The sequence below is a fragment of the Natator depressus genome, chromosome 1, assembly GCF_965152275.1.
Source record: "Natator depressus isolate rNatDep1 chromosome 1, rNatDep2.hap1, whole genome shotgun sequence".
Taxonomy (NCBI): domain Eukaryota; kingdom Metazoa; phylum Chordata; order Testudines; family Cheloniidae; genus Natator; species Natator depressus.
In genome coordinates, this window is record NC_134234.1 from 336493527 (window position 1) to 336509739 (window position 16213).

General features: G+C 39.6%; 1 protein-coding gene across 2 annotated transcripts in view; it reads right to left on the bottom strand.

The window, feature by feature from the left end:
* The window catches only part of TAF3 (TATA-box binding protein associated factor 3), a 137191-nt gene that overhangs the window by 10256 nt on the left and 110722 nt on the right, over positions 1-16213 (bottom strand). For both annotated transcript variants that reach the window (XM_074942670.1, XM_074942669.1), the window contains exon 4: positions 11376-11458. In XM_074942670.1, the coding sequence (XP_074798771.1) occupies positions 11376-11458 (83 nt within the window). The remainder of the gene's footprint in view (positions 1-11375; positions 11459-16213) is intronic.

Sequence of the window (16213 nt, forward strand, 5' to 3'; positions counted from 1 at the left end):
TGAAGTTCAGAGGCAGAAGAGAAATTAATCATTTAGGCTTATGCCACTTGAAGAGATCATAAGGTAATTTCAGATAGGGTGGAGATCCTTGTCCTCCTATATGAAGACAGGGGCTGCATAAGTGGCAATATGTAGGTAGGGAGGACCCAGGGTAAAATGGCAGCCCCAAGACCTAATAATTAATATTACTTCAGACTTATATAGAAACATGAACACAAAGATCTCAAAACACTTTATGAATGAGGGAAAGAATTATCAGCCCCATTTTAACGGTGAGGAAGAGGTTTGCCTAGGGTCACACAGCAAATTAGCGGCACAGGCCGGAATCAAAGCCAGTCCTCCTGGTAGTCAGTTCTGTGCTCTTAGACACTAGATCACACATTAGGCCATCATAATTTGGAAGAAGATAATATTTCACTTTAACATGTTTACCACATAATTCCAAATAAAGTAGGACTTAGTAAACTAAAATGTATCCTTAGTTTCACTTACTCCCACAAAACTGGGGCAGGATTAAATGACTTAAATGATTCTTAGCGGGACTCAGACAAAAACTAACATCAGCCAAGTGAACAAAAAATGCCTAGAGCCTTGAGATCAGAGTTATGTTTCTCTGTGGGCTGCTCTCCTGGCAACATGTCATCACAATTATTTTCTATATTGAAAGATAAATATCAATTGTTAAAGGTCTTATGCAAATGGCTGCCCCAGAATTAAGAAGTGTGAGAAAACCCTTTGACTAGATGTGGTAATGGGAGTCTACATCAATCACATAAATATAAAATAAAAACTATTACCACTCCCTTCCCCAAAGAAAGCAGAATTATTGTAGAGACTCTGTAGTACAGCTGGTTTTACCGCAAATTTAAATAGCCTTTCAACTCTCTTTTATGCTAACAGGAAATATATTTCTTACAAAATATCATAATGCATTTATAATGGAATGGAATATACGTATTTATAACTCTAATACTATAATGTACTTAAAATATACAGTGGAATCCTTTTATAAAGGTAGATTGGTCAATCCCCACTTTGATCATTGCTTTGGACTGATCACTGCATTCAGATCACAAAACTAAACTTCCCAAACCAGACACGCGCACAGAATCAAAGTGTTGATCTTGCAAATGCAGAGCAAGTTCTACCAGGCTTTTTAATGCCAAGGCAGGTTGGTCAGGTTATAATTGGCTCTAACTATCACGAGTTATAACATGCTGCATCTGGAGCAGAGTAAAACTCAAAGGTGTGAAATAATTTCCTCTCTCTAGAAGTAATTGATTTGATTTCAATCTGTTCCTTACAGGTGAAAGACCTATTGACTGATTAGTATAAACACAGGGCAAACCAAAAGGAAATGGCTTTTAAAAGTATGATTTGAACCACAGATTGCTCCAAGTACCAATCACAAAAAATGTCATTGTACTGAGAGGTATAATAGTCTAGTCAGAAATCACAGTCTGATGGTCTTTGTTTTTATAGAGGGTACGGTTTCAAACATGCTGTCCCCCCAAAAGCCCGGTCTAAACTATGGGTAATATTTTCAAAAATATTAGCGACTTAGAAACTTAAGTCCCATTTTCAAAGTGACTTAGGAACATAAGGTCTTGCCTATAAGGGAAAGTTGGGCCACTTTTACTATACCTGTATAGTATCCTATATATAGATACATCTAACAAAGTTCCTTCCTAGAGAAATGCACATCTATATTTTGAGAGCTTGGACACAAAAAACTGTAGAATAAAAGTGTTTTCAAATAAGCAAATAGTTCCACTTGTCTATTCTCTCCGTGTATCTCTACACTGCAATTAAACACCCGCGGCTGGCCTGCATCAGCTGACTTGGGCTCGTGGGGCTCAGACTACAAGGCTGTTCAATTGTGGTGCAGACGTTTGAGCTTGTGCTGGAGTGCAGGTTTGGGACCCCGCAAGGTGCGGCATCTACACTGCAACTAAACAGCTCCGTAGCCCAAGCCCTGCGAGCCCAAGTCAGCTGACTCCAATCCCTATTGCTTTCCCTTATTTTAGCAAATATGCCCAGATACTATGCTGATGAACATCTTACAAGTTTGTGGATGGGAACAGTTCTGCTCCACCATCTATAGTGGGAATCAAGATAGGGCTTTAAGTACCCACAGCTATCAAAAAGTGATCCTACTGCAGTGCAGGGCTTGTCTACCTTTACAGTGCAGCTGCGCTGCTGTAGTGTTTAGTGAAGATGCTACGTATGTCACTGGGAGAGCTTGTCCTGCTGGCCTAGATAGTCCATCTTCCTGAGAGGTGGTAGCTATGTCAACGAGAGATGCTCTCCTGTAAACATAGCGCGGTCTACACCAGGGCTTAAGTTGATATAACTGCGTCGCTCGGGGTATGGATTTTCTGCATGCCTGAGCGACATAGTTATATGGACATAAGTCTGGAATGTAGACCAGGGTGCAGAAAGGCCTCCTCTTGAATAATGAATATTATTTCCACCTTGTCACTGGCTCCCACCTATGCAAAAACTGAGTGATGTGGTCTGTCCGAAACCCTGATTTTCTGCCCGATGATATACTGAGCTACCAGATGAACCACTTGCCTTACAACTTTACTTAGACTGCAAACTTTTTGGAGCAGGCATCACCTTTTTGTTCTGTGTTTGTACAGTGCCTAACACAACGGCCCTGGACCATGTCTGGGTTCCTAGGCACTAAATAATAATAATAATACCTCAAATCTTTGCCTCTATGCAAGCTACTTATTTTTGTTTTAATTTCATTTTGAAACAAGTGAGAGTTTGGTAACAACAACAACAACAAAAAAAGGTATCTTTAAGAGAAAAACTGAGATATCAAAGTTCTTTTCTTTCGCATCAATTTTGTAGTAAAGCCAAGCCTTTTTTGTGTGTGTGTAATGAAGAAGCACCTGCCTTCAATTCTGTTGTGTACATTTGATCAGTTTCTGTTTTGCCAGAAAGGGAGATTGCGTATGCACATTTCCACATGCAATGCTGCTGAAGCAGATATGCGCCTAAATCTGCCTGAAGTTTTTTTCCCCTTTTTAATTGAGGTACACAACACACACATTTTAAACTCTTGCGCAACAAACAGCAAAATCAAAAAATCTCACATACAGTAAGTGGTTTGTTTTTTAATGACTCAAACACTTTTATGGATTCACATTTGGAATCATCACTGAGTGTGATCCAAGTGCAAACTGAAAATAATTTTGCATGAACCTTCCAACTACCAAAACCACGGTGAATAATTGGTGGGGTGGCTTCTGTAATTAAAGGAGAGGCTAGGACTAAGCTTGAGGTTTGAACTAACTCTCACGCTCAAGGGAAAAAAATTCTAGGTCAGCTTAAAAGCACACTGGAAAAACAATGTGATACCCATTCTGGCACTGGGGTCTTATTACCTTCAGAAGCATAGATACTTGCACACAAAGGCCCCAATCCTACAATTAGGTAAACCCTTGTGGAGCCAGAACAAAATCAACTGGACTCTATATGGATGCCAGGGTCCACGGATGGGAGTTTGAGTGCAGGACTGGGGCCAAATATATTATCCCTTTGCCAAATGTTCCTTTGAGTATATGAACCGCACCCTAGACAATGTCTTCAATAAAGAGCACACCCATTTGGTATTTAAAAAGGCATTAGCTCACTGGAGAAGTCCTCCAGCTCTTTATTATAATTTAAATGTAGCGATTCCAGGGAAGAACACACATAAATAGTTAGGCTTGGTCTACTCTTAAAAGTTAGAAGGGGTGTGAAAAATGTTTCTGCCGACGTAGCTACTGTCATTTGGGGAATTGGTGCTCCTAAACAGATGGAATACCTCCTTCTGTCAATGTAGGCTATGGGGATATGCCTGCATAGCTACAGTGATATAGCTATGCCGGTATAGTCTCCGTAGTGTAGACAGACCCTTAGCAAAACTGTAAAGTTCACTGGAGTTCCTAAATCCTACATTACACTTATTACTTGGCTGGAAATTAGATTGTTTTTCACTTCTCTCCCTCCTCTCTCTCAGGTGGTCCATTAATTATATCAGGAATTGATTTAACCAGTATATGTTCTTTCTGGTTTTGTAGAACAAGTTGACTGAGCAACACAAAGCGTTAATTCTAGTATCACACTGTTAACATTTAGCCTTTCACTGCTAAGTGATACATTGTAAAATAATTGGGATACCCATTAGTACTGTAATAAACATAGACATTCACTGCCAGGACTCTATTGTCTGATTTTCCAAACAGTGGTTTACCCTTCTACATTTTTCTCCCTGAAGTATCACTTTTTTCCTCCTATTTAATTCCACCATAAGTTCTCCTCCAGAGCTTTCTGTTGAATAAGCAATGTCTCACAGGGTAACCAACACCGCCCACAGCTGTGTCCCACAATAGCCCCATGCTGCTTGCATTACATCTTTTGGAGGATTTGGTCACGGTGCCTTAACTGCTACAAACACTGGACTCATTCATAAAAACGTGCAGAAGGAGGGGCTTCCAGCAGGATTCCTTTACCTGTTTCCCCACCACAAAACAGTGAAATAAATGGAATGGGTCATGAGCTGCTTGGCCTGTAATGCAAACCTAAAGCTTGACAAGTCAATAAAGAGCCAATCCTTCCCTCCCCAGCCACACAGAGAGCCAAGGTTAAAGGCAAACACAATTTGGATATACCTACACAGGGAGTTTAATGATCCCCATTATTCAGCTATTGTGGGCAAACACTATGAAGCCAGTAATCTAAATTATCAACGTCTGAATAACTTGCCACTAAATGGCACACCAAGTTCAAAAGTTCCTTCACAATGGCTTACTTATTTATCATTAAAAGGAGAACCACCATCCTTAAACAGCCTACAAATTTCCATTAAAGAAGATACCATGTAAAAATTGTAAGTATTGTACAAAATTGTATGGGGCAAATTGTAGTCTCACTGCAGTCTGTGGCAAACTCTTATGTATATATAGGTACTTGTACAACTCCCATCGCTGTAATGTTTGAGCACCTCACATTTAAAAAAAACGTTTGTATTACAGTAGAAACTAGAAGCCTCAACTGAGATCAGGGCCCAATGAGCAAGGCATTACACTGAGACAGTCTCTGTTCTCAAGAACTTCCAATGCAGGCAAGAGGGGAAAACATCTGTAGCCTTATTTCTAGGTTTCTCTTTTGGTTCTCTGATTTCTCTCAATTCTGCTACTTTTTGTGCAACTTTTCCTAGAGATTTTGACTTCACTGGGAATTCCTGTGAGCTCAGCTGTTTTGTAAGTCAGGCTTACACTTAGGAGCCTAATTGTATACACCCCATTTTTGGAAATCTTGGCCTATGGTAATTTTGGTACTTGTCTGTATGCTGCGTGACAAAAGATGAAGCCATATGAAAATACAAAAGCTACATAAATATATAACATGAAGGTATTCTAGTGCAGTATTAATATGCTATTACATATGTACTTTAAATAATTTACAAGTGAATAGGTATACAGGAAAAAAAAACCCTCTATCTTTGCTTAAAAATAATTTCTGCAATAATCTAGATGTGCTGCAGGTAGCCACAGTAGGTTTCCACTTGTTGATCCTTGTAGTTCCTCACCAGAATGTTTTTCCATCCATGCTATCTCATTCCTATGCCTTTTCAGGCAGATGCCATTTGTGCCAGTTTACATAAACGTGAGTGTGTTATGTGAGCTTCTCATGGACGGTGTTGGACTGACAGCTATGGAAACTGAACAGTAACGGACTCGAAAATACGAATACAGGCTTTCCCTCTTTGTTCCACCAGCATGCTTCTAGGTCACCACAGCTCCGTAGAGAGATTACATCTAGTGGTGAATGGATAATTCAGTCTCTACTGCCATTCAGTCCTTAGCCTCTATTGAGATTTCCTACCAGGGGTATCAATCAGTGCCAACTATCGTAGTGGTTTTGGTGTTATTGACATTTATCCACTACGCTAAGCAGTGGAATGAGCCCACCAACACATTTTAGCTAGGTCACTGAATGTCTCTCCCACAGTATTTGGGATGAAACTTCAGTGAAGTCAACGAAATACAAGGAACAAAAATTTCCTCTTTCCATCCATCAATTCTTTTAAGATTTTAGTTCAATAAATAATACCCTTAGATGATATACACACACATTTATATTCTAAAAAAAAGTCACATCTACCCACTTCAAAAAATTCAAGATAAATGGCAATTTAATTAGACTGGGCAAATCAAATTACAAGTTAAATCAGTGCTAAAACAGCTATCCTCCACTCACTACTAACATCAAGGTCCCCTATTGAAAGTAGAGCTAAAATACAATACTGTAAGCCTGGAGTAAGAAGCCTGACATTTTAAGATACAGATTAAAGACGTGATTTCACAAAAATATATGCCTTACTTCTAAACCACAGAAGCCCCGCACTGAAGCTAGATTTTGGTATTTTTGTTTTTTTTATTTGGTTGTAAATATAAAATGAATTTATCACAAATATCAGGAATTACAGTACATAGTTAATTTGAAGTTCATGTCCGTTGCATCAGTAAATGGCAGGCCAATGCATTATCAGTAGATTAGCATTCTTAAACACCATAGGTGTGAAATATGATTATGTTTGGGAAAAAATAACTGGACAATGGACAAACAAGCCACCACATGATGATTCAACAAAACAGCTAATTACAGGAAATTTTAAATTCAGGAAGGGTCCACACCAGCTTTCTCTACATGACTAATCTTAAATGCCTTCCTACACTGAGTCAATTAGCGATCTTATGCCTTGATAACACTGCAGGAAAACAACAACAACAACAACAACTTTCCAACTTATCATTCAAATCATCTCTAAAAGGTGGTCATAAATATTTTAAAACCCAAGCAAACTAATAAGACCTAGGCCCATTAAGGATAAGATCTTTTACAGCAAATTAAATAAAACAATTTATTGAAGTCTGTACTCAAGATAAACTAGATTTACTAGCTGACCTTTTATTCATTTAAAGAACAAAATTAGCTCTAATTGCATTAGAATGGAATCCACTAAATTTCTTTTAATGTGGCATCCATGCAAGTATTGCTGTAATTGTTTACTACTAAAATGGAAATGTTTTGATTATAATCTACTTTCCACTTGTTTTATTGTGCAGTTAAAGCACTTGCAAAAACCTACTGTGTAGCAGTCTTTCCTTCTGTTCTATTTATCCTTCAGTGATGGCTACATTTTAATTTCTACTACTCTGACTTTATACACTATACTTATTTAGGACACTATGAAGACCCATATTCTTGGGATTGACAACATATGCTTATGTAGGCAAAACATGAAATGCAGAGATCACTTTATATCTAGGACCAGCTAATATTAGCATTCACAGAAATATAAAGAATTAAAATTCACCGTCACAATTAACTCTGACTTGCACCTTGACTGTCAATCTCAGCAGAGACTAAGGACTGAAGCGGTAGAGAGAATGAGCTAACTTCTCACCCATACAGGTAGTGCCTCTAAATCAGGATTAAGGCACATGAGTGAAAGCTTGCACTGCTGCTGTCTTGCTGTACTTGTTCTGTGCATGGAGTTTCTATTCCAGCAGTTGACTCAGCAGCCATGCCAGAAGCTCTCTTTACATTAGAGCCTGGCCTCACCCCATCACCCTCAGTGGGGACTAATACTGCAGTGCCTCCACTCAGGGCATGTCTACATGAACACTTACTGTGCGGCAAGCTGGTGTAAATCTACAGTTAGCTCCAGCTAACTACCCGTGTGGACACTGGTGTTGTGCACTAAATGTTCCCTAGAGTGCATGTGCATCAGCAGGGTCCACATGGACAGTTAGTGAGCAACTCGCTGCAGTGCTGTAGATTTACACCCCAGCTTGCTATGCTGTAAACATTTGGGTAGACATGCACTCAGTATGTGAGCTCCGGGATGGGATTAAGATGGGACTGGTTTTAGTGTGCCACCTTCCACAGGCCTATACCTTCTGCACCTTCAGTCTCAGAATGAACATAGCATCTTACTGCTTCTTGCTGGGAACAAACAGTACCAGTGCTCCAGGATTTGTACTGGCTGCCCACTGGCCTCTGGACAGACTTTAAGGATGTTTGTTAATGCCTAGGACTGCTCACCTGAGGGACCGCCTCTCTCCCTGCGACATACTGTCAAAGATGCGGTCAACAAAGGTGCTGAAGAGGCATCCCCTTGTTATAAAAGAAGGGGTGGTTGGCAGGGTATTCTCTGTGGGGCCTCCAAGACTATGGAACATGCTTCCCCTTGTTCCACAATAGCCCACATTTGGTGGTTGGGGTCTTTGGAGAAAGTGGAGAGTATTCTTCTGAGACGCTGAAAGGCATCGTTGGCTGGCTGGCTAGCCAAGTACCTGTGGAATGCTGCTGAGGTTTAATTTAATGGTGTGTACTATATGATTAACTACATTGAGGTGCATAGACCTCGAATAGGCATCATTATTTAAAAAAAAAAATCTTAATAAAAACCAACATGTCCAGTGGCATACTTCATACGCCTTATTTCTTTATGGCCCTATCTCTTTCTGAAATTACACCCCTTCAAGACAGTATTTTATATAAAACTCCCTTAAACACATACCAACTGTTAACTGTTACAGTGCTAAACTGCATATATATCTCAGCAATATAAACTGTAAAAACCAAGACAGTGAGCAGCTAAAATAATTCAAGACCTCGTCTACTTATCACTCACCAGTTCCCCTTCTCAACCTGAAATAAGTCCCTTCCACAGTGTGGCTCATGGTGTCCCCTTCTAGTTGCTGGAGTACATAGAGGTTGATGTGCCTGCTACAGCCTTTGAGCTAACAGAGCAGAGTGTTTTAGCTCAGGCCGTAGAGACTTATGGCTTTAGATCCACAGGTCCAATCTCTGCTACTAGGTGACTGAACATAGAACTAAAAACATGGTCTGAATTAAGGTTAAATATTGTTGTTCAGGTGGAGGGAAGTGATATTATTTGTATTGGAGTAACTCCTAGAAGTCCCAGTCATGGACTGGGGCTTCACTGTGTTAAAATGTGGAAGAATATATAACAAAAGACAGTCCCATGCCCCAAAGAGTTTACATGTGTACTGTGGAAGGGAGATTGATGACACTGAAAAGGGATAATAGTGAGTGGAACGCAGATGCAATGCTAAATTTTTTTTTACTTAAACTCTAGTGTGGTTTACATTGGTGGGACATGCAGTCTATAACAACCTTGACTGATTAAACTTAGTATATGTATGAGGAAATTGCCCAGGCTTTTAAATACATTTGTACCAGCAATGATAGTTACTCACAAGGTTAGCTATCAATACTAATACTGTATGTACCCCAAACAGGGTTGGGAAGGAATTTCCCCCCGATCAGATTGGCAGAGACCCTTGGGGCTTTTTGCCTTCCTGTGCAGCATGGGGAAAGGGTCACTTGCAATTTAAACTAATGTAAATGGTGAATTCTCTGTAACTTGAAGTCCTAATGATCTGAGGACTTCAGTAGTTCAGCCAGAGGTTAGGGGTCTTTTAAAGGAGTGGGTGGGTGAGGTTCCGTAGCCTGCAATGTGCAGGAGGTAAGACTAGATGATCATGATGGTCCCTTCTGACCTTAAAGTCTATGAGTCTAAAAGCATCCTCCTTGTATCTATAAGGAAAGTGCATTGTTAGACTTCAAAGGGACATTCTGTCCAACTGTCCTCAGTCAAGTCATACTTAAGGGGACAGAGAATAATTTTGAAAATATAATACCTGTCATAAAATGATATGACACATGTGAACATTATGAAGGGCAAAAAGGCAGAAAAGATTCAGGAGCATTAAAAGTAGAGGGAAAAATATACTATTTATAACTTTTTAGGTCCCATAGGAACGGAAAGTACTTAATTCACAAAAATTCCCACAGCAACTTCATAACAATATAGCTCCCAGCTAACATAACCCCTCGTTCCAGCATTAGAAAAAGCTTTTGTCTAGGTTTTTCTGGTTGAGAGGAAAACACTGTCAGGCTTAACTCAGTCTTTCAAGACTGCAACAGGTAAGCTCCCAAGTTAAAATGAATCTTTCGGGGCTGGAGCAAATTTTTCAAGTTGGGTAGGCCCCTCGCTAAACAAGGCATCCAGACTGCAGGTCTCTGACTAACCCAAGCTTCCAGGATCCATCGATTCTTTCGAACTATGACAAAGCTTTTTAGTTCCTTTCCCCCACGCCATTGAGTCAGCAATCATCTCGGAGATAGACCTCTCCATCACAATGCCATTTTGTAAATGGATGACAGGTAAGATGACACACTGAATACTGTGTTCAGTACTAGATATCCCATCTGAAATCAGATGTGTCAGAAAAGGTCAAGTAAAGGACAAAGAAAATGACAGGAGGCATGGAAAGACTGCCATACAATAGTAATAATAATAATTGATAATAATACAACTTAGCTCATACATCAAGAGAGATAAAAAAAGATTAGACTAGTTTGGCAATGATTCAAAGAAGAAGCAACATGTCAGAGGTACATAAAATAACGAATGGTAGGGAGAAGATCTGTTGGACGCGAATATTTACCATATCTTAATGTAAGAAATCTGTGTAACTAAAAGGCAATACATTTTGAAAACTGATTAAAGGAAATACTTTCACACAATACATAGCTTTGGAACTTGATGCCTCTTCTTCCCCCCCCTTTCCCCGCTTGTGTTCTACACCCACCTGTTGCATCTTGTCCTTATTTAGATCATATGCTTTTTGGGGCAAGGATTGTCTTATTTATTTATGTTTGTACAACACCCAGCACAAAAGGACTATTGGGTCCTTTTGTATTACTGTACAAGTAATAATAATTAGTGAGCTAATGAACAAAACCAGGATTTAAAAAGGATTAGACACCTACATGAATAACCACTACCAACAGTTTATACTAGCTAAGATAAAAATGTATAAAGGGATGTCAACCATCATGTTTCAATGCACAAAGCTGCTAACTGCCTGGGGCTCTGAAATTTCTCCCTGAGGTATGGTATGGATTATGAAGATTTTCATTGGCTACCGTTGAAGATTGGACATTACTCTAAATTGACCAGTGATTTAAGATTATGTTCCTAGAAGAACATTAGTGGGGAATGCAGCAGGACAGATAATGGAGAAATTCAGAGGGCTTTCCTTGGAAATGCTGAGGTGTTCCGTTCAGAGGTTAAGAAATAAATTGGGTGAGATTTCTTTAATGGCAAGTATTTTGATTTATACTTTGTAATATCGGGAGAAGGTTTCACAGATGCACACCTTTATCAGCCAATATTTTTTAAAGTTTCCTTTATGAAAACAGGATTTATTGGAAGTTGTAAGCAATGAATCTCTGATAAGCATGCACCCCTTTCCACTCGATTTCTCTGTACTTACATCTTGTCTTGGCCAGCACCCACTCTCAGCGTCAGTCTGGGAATAACTGGTGATGGAGCTGGAACAACGGGTTCCACTTTTATCTGTTCAAAGGAATACATTCAATAATAAATACGCTACTTCTCTAAACAGAGATTTAACACTTCTTTACTAATTATACTGGAGATGAGTTAAATTGACAACAGGAAGTTTAGATTATCACTCTTTCCCATACTACATGCCGCAGCATGTAAGGACACTTTGTTGGGAGATCCCTGCAATATCTCATCACAAATCAGTTATGGACTGAAAAGTCAACTTGGAAGTTCATTGTGTTTGTAAACGTATGTGCAGTATGTTAATTACTGCTTTAATATTCTTGTAGAGTTATGAAAAGATTAAGCTGGTCTCAACACAGTGAGGTTATGTCTGCATTGTGCTGCAGTATGGACTACAGGGGTGTGAATTGCAGAGCACACCAAAGTGTTGCAATCTAACTGGCTGTTGCTGGTGTGAACTGGAAGGTACCTTGTTTGCATTAATGCTTTTAAACTATACTATATTAATGCGAACTAGTTATCTTTCAGTTTGCACCAGCAGTGTCCACATGAGGCAGTTACTGTAACACTTTGATGCGCACTGCAATTCATACCATAGCCCACACTATGATGCACTGTAGACAATCCCGGAGACTGATATGATATGACACATGTGAACTGTGGGTCAGACTCTAACACTGTACAAATATTCTAATTGTACTCAATAGGCACACCCAATTATTACGAATCCATCTTGGTATCTGGGCACACTTCACACAGTTTAGATTAAAGCAAATATTTCCCAAATACAGCAAGCAAACATACTGTGACCCCTTGCAGAATCAAAACGTTGAACACAGAGAAGGGAAAAAACCTAAGCCCCTTACCTGCAAACACTTAATTATATGGTTTCAACGGGATTAATGACATGTGCAAAGTTAAGCACATGCGTAAGTGTTTGCAACCTTGGGACCACAGTCAGGATGCTCTGCAATATTGTGAAGAATGGGGCTGAGTTACTAAGGACTAGTGTCTGTTGTGCATCCTAAATTCCAAAACAATACCAGTTAATGGTGCTCAGCGCCCCAGAGGATCAGCTTTTCAACTCAGTTTTTAGAGGGGGAGCTATAGCAACCCCTATATTTAGGCTGGCCAACACTTCCCACAATAAAATATTCTTGTGATTTTTCTTGAAGAGTTCTCACTTTAAATGCATACTTAAATCCATCACTGTTCAACAAAGCACTTTAACACGAGCTTAAGCACTGTGTTGATTCGGGGCATTGAAATCTAAATGAGAAAAAAACAGTTCACACAACAATTCACTGCACAACCAGCTGGACTGATTTAAAGAAAAAGCGATAATTCTTGAGGGAAGAAGCATGGTTTAAAGGAGGTGGTTTAAGGAGGGAAGAGGGGACTAACTGTCAACATGATAAGAGGGCAGTTTTGAAAAAGGCAAAGGCCAGAGTAGAAGGACTTGGAAGGGCAATTAGGTGTAATAATTATATATTTCCATATGTAGAGATGCAGAGATGCGTGACTGAGAAAGCTGCACTGTATATAAAAAGCTGCAACTTCCACCAAAACAAAAACAAATGAAAAAAACCCACTACTACAAACCCAACTAAAATCTGACTCTACATTTCATTTTTTTACACAGATAACCAAGCTGTACAATAGAACTCTCCATGGACTAGCTTCAGACTAGATGACCCTTGCGGTCCCTCCTAATCCTACGATCTTATGCTTCTACCTCAGACTTCTCTCTACTCCTTTGTTTATATATCACAGACTTCTCTCTACTCCTTTGTTTATATATCTCCTTTCTGCCATTCCTCACAAGTTGGTACAAGGCATTTTCTTCTCTGCAGTTCCTGCTGTGTGGAATGGCCTTGCTCTCTCTCTTTCTCTCTCTCTCCCCCTTGTGTCTCTCTTAATTGCTTTCTATCTGTCTCCGTTAAATGCAGTTTGGTCCAGTGGGCAGGGAACTGGACTGGACTCAAGAGACTTGGGTACTGTTCCTGGTTCAGCCACAGATCTGCTGTGTGACCTTGTATAAATCATTGCAATTCCCCATGCCTATCATTTGTCTGTCTTGACTACTTAGAGTGTAACCTATTTGGGGCAGGGACTGTCTGTGTGTGTGCACAGCACCCAGCACAAGAGGGTCCAAATCTTGGTTGGGGTCTCTGGGTGCTACTATAACAAATAAATAAGGGTCAAATCATGGCCTGGATTGTGTGGCAGCACAATCGGGAATACAGAGCCCCTTATTCCTTTGTGCCAGCTACCAGCATCACAGGTAGCTGTGGGGGAGGGGAAGTAGACTCCACAGAGCTCCCCTCCATACCACATAGATCTGTCGGTGTGCAGGATCTATACACAATGCAAGTTACTCCCCCTGGAGCAGTGGGGAAACTAAATCACAATCTCCCTTTTGGGTTACTCCAGGGGCAGCATAACAATGCTCGTGGCAGATCACATAGTCACAATCTAGTCCTAAATAATCATCATCATCATTCCCCCCTCTCCCTCTTAGGACTTGTGACTGAATGCCTTTACTCATTAAGCATGCCAAGTCTTCGTGCTACTTCTTTTTTTGTCCTATATGCAATATACCGTGGACTGCCCTGAATTTATCTGCTAACCATTTTGGCATACAGTTGCAGGAAATAGTTTTGATTTTTATGTATACATATAAATCAAAACTAAGGTATGAAATCACACTTACTTAACAAAAACTGGTTATAACAAAACATAAGTACTCTAAATTAGAAATGCTAATCCCTGCCATATATTGTCTAGTGCTAACACTATTTTTCTAAACACACTAACATTCACTAACTCCTTTATTACATTATCTAACACATTTGACATTTTAAAAAAATAATCAAGTTTATAATATGGAGAGACTTCCTACGAACACCACTCATCTTTCAGGTCATTCTTATTTCTCTTAAATTGACACGTCATGGAATGTTAAGTGTCCAGGCAGTAACTTGATCATTTGCACTTACAGCACAACTGCTGGTTAAGTAAGCCATTGTGTGATCCAAAAGCTAAATTAAGGAAACATGTGATTTTAGGGGTTAAAATGAAAGAGCAGCATTCTGGAGTAATACTGGGAATTGGGGCCAGCAGAAGAGTATTTACAGTGGATTACTAAGCTTCCCAAATCACCAAAGAGGTAAAGTCCAGCAATATAAGACTCCTTTGTAGCTAACTAAAAATACATTGTCAGTGGATTTGTCCAGTTTTATGTATAAGCAATACTTCTTTCACCTGAACTAATACTAGTAGTCATATAAGCCCCTTATTGCCATGTGCTGCATTTTTTTTGCTAATCTTCAAGGATTTAGCTTCTTTGCCACATACCTCAGGGCACCAACTGATAAAGCTCTCACTCTCCATTTTTCCAGGACACCAGCAGTGCGGCCTTGCAAAAAATGAAAATCGCTCAAGAGATTTAAAGGGGAAATTTATTTTTAAAATCCTGACTTGCAGCAAAGAGGTGGATTTAAAAAAAGCTTATCTATCAAGAATCAGTTTAAATTTTAATTCTATCTAGGGAGTCTTTCATGCATTCTAGCTTTAAAGTTTATCTTTTGACAGGGACTTTTTGCCAAGGTAATGGGCAGCTTTGTCAATTTAATCTGACCAAGTTTTTATTACTGTTGAACTCCTTTCCTTAAAATATATACATTATATTTGAGACTATAACAAATCTTTAATAGTTCAGACTCCTTTGTGTATACATTCTATTGCTCTAAAGTAAATTAAGAACAGAAATAAGCAGAAAACATAAAAATAGTTATGTACTTATTAGGCCATGTAATGTGTGAAGAAAGGCCAACATCTTTTTTGTCTGCATTTTACTCGTTGTTAAAATCTTTGGGGCCAAAATGTCCCAGATTTACAGAGGAAGAGGTGTCATGCATACAGACTAAAGAAACCATGAAACGTATTCTATGTATGTTGCAGTGGCCCAATGGTCAGATAAATCAATATGGACAGGTAGAACAAAACCTTGACCATCATCAAGTCCTCCATAACGCAGGGGACTGGACTAGATGACCTCTCGAGGTCCCTTCCAGTCCTATGATTCTATGAGGGAAGTTAATTCTCCAGAATGTCTAGAGTCTAAACTGAGAAGCTAGGTTTGCCAACTTTTGCAAGATTTATTGCTCAAACACTAGAAAGAAGACAACAGACTGTAATCTCTTGCAATGGTGGACTCCCAAGATCAGGCATTTATGTGTACTTGCCGCAAAGCTGGGCTGGATAGAAAGTGGCTTTAATGGAGTAGTTCCCTGCATTTCTATGATTCTATAGCCTTTCCTAAGTCAATAGGAGCTGTGGGTGCTCAATCACTTTGAAATCAGGCGCTAGCGACTAAAGTAAAACACTCAAAATGAGGCCACTTTTGAATATTTAGGCCATAATGACTATGTTTTGAAAAAAAAAATATTACCGTACTTGATCAGGGGTGTCCCTAGCCTCTGTTTGTCAGAGGGTGGAGATGGATGGCAGGAGAGAGATCACTTGATCATTACCTGTTAGGTTCACTCCCTCTGGGGCACCTGGCATTTGCCACTGTCGGCAGACAGGATACTGGGCTGAATAGACCTTTGGTCTGATCCAGTATGGCAATTCTTATGTTCTTCTGCTCTAATGGGGGAAACACGTTTGATGTCTTGCTAACAGAGAAACTTGTGGCCATACTGTACAATTGAGAAGATAGGAGGAAGGAACCTGAGGCTTATTTAGAAATATTTTTTGCCTTCAGAAGAACAACTAGAACTTGGATAGGTAAGTAAT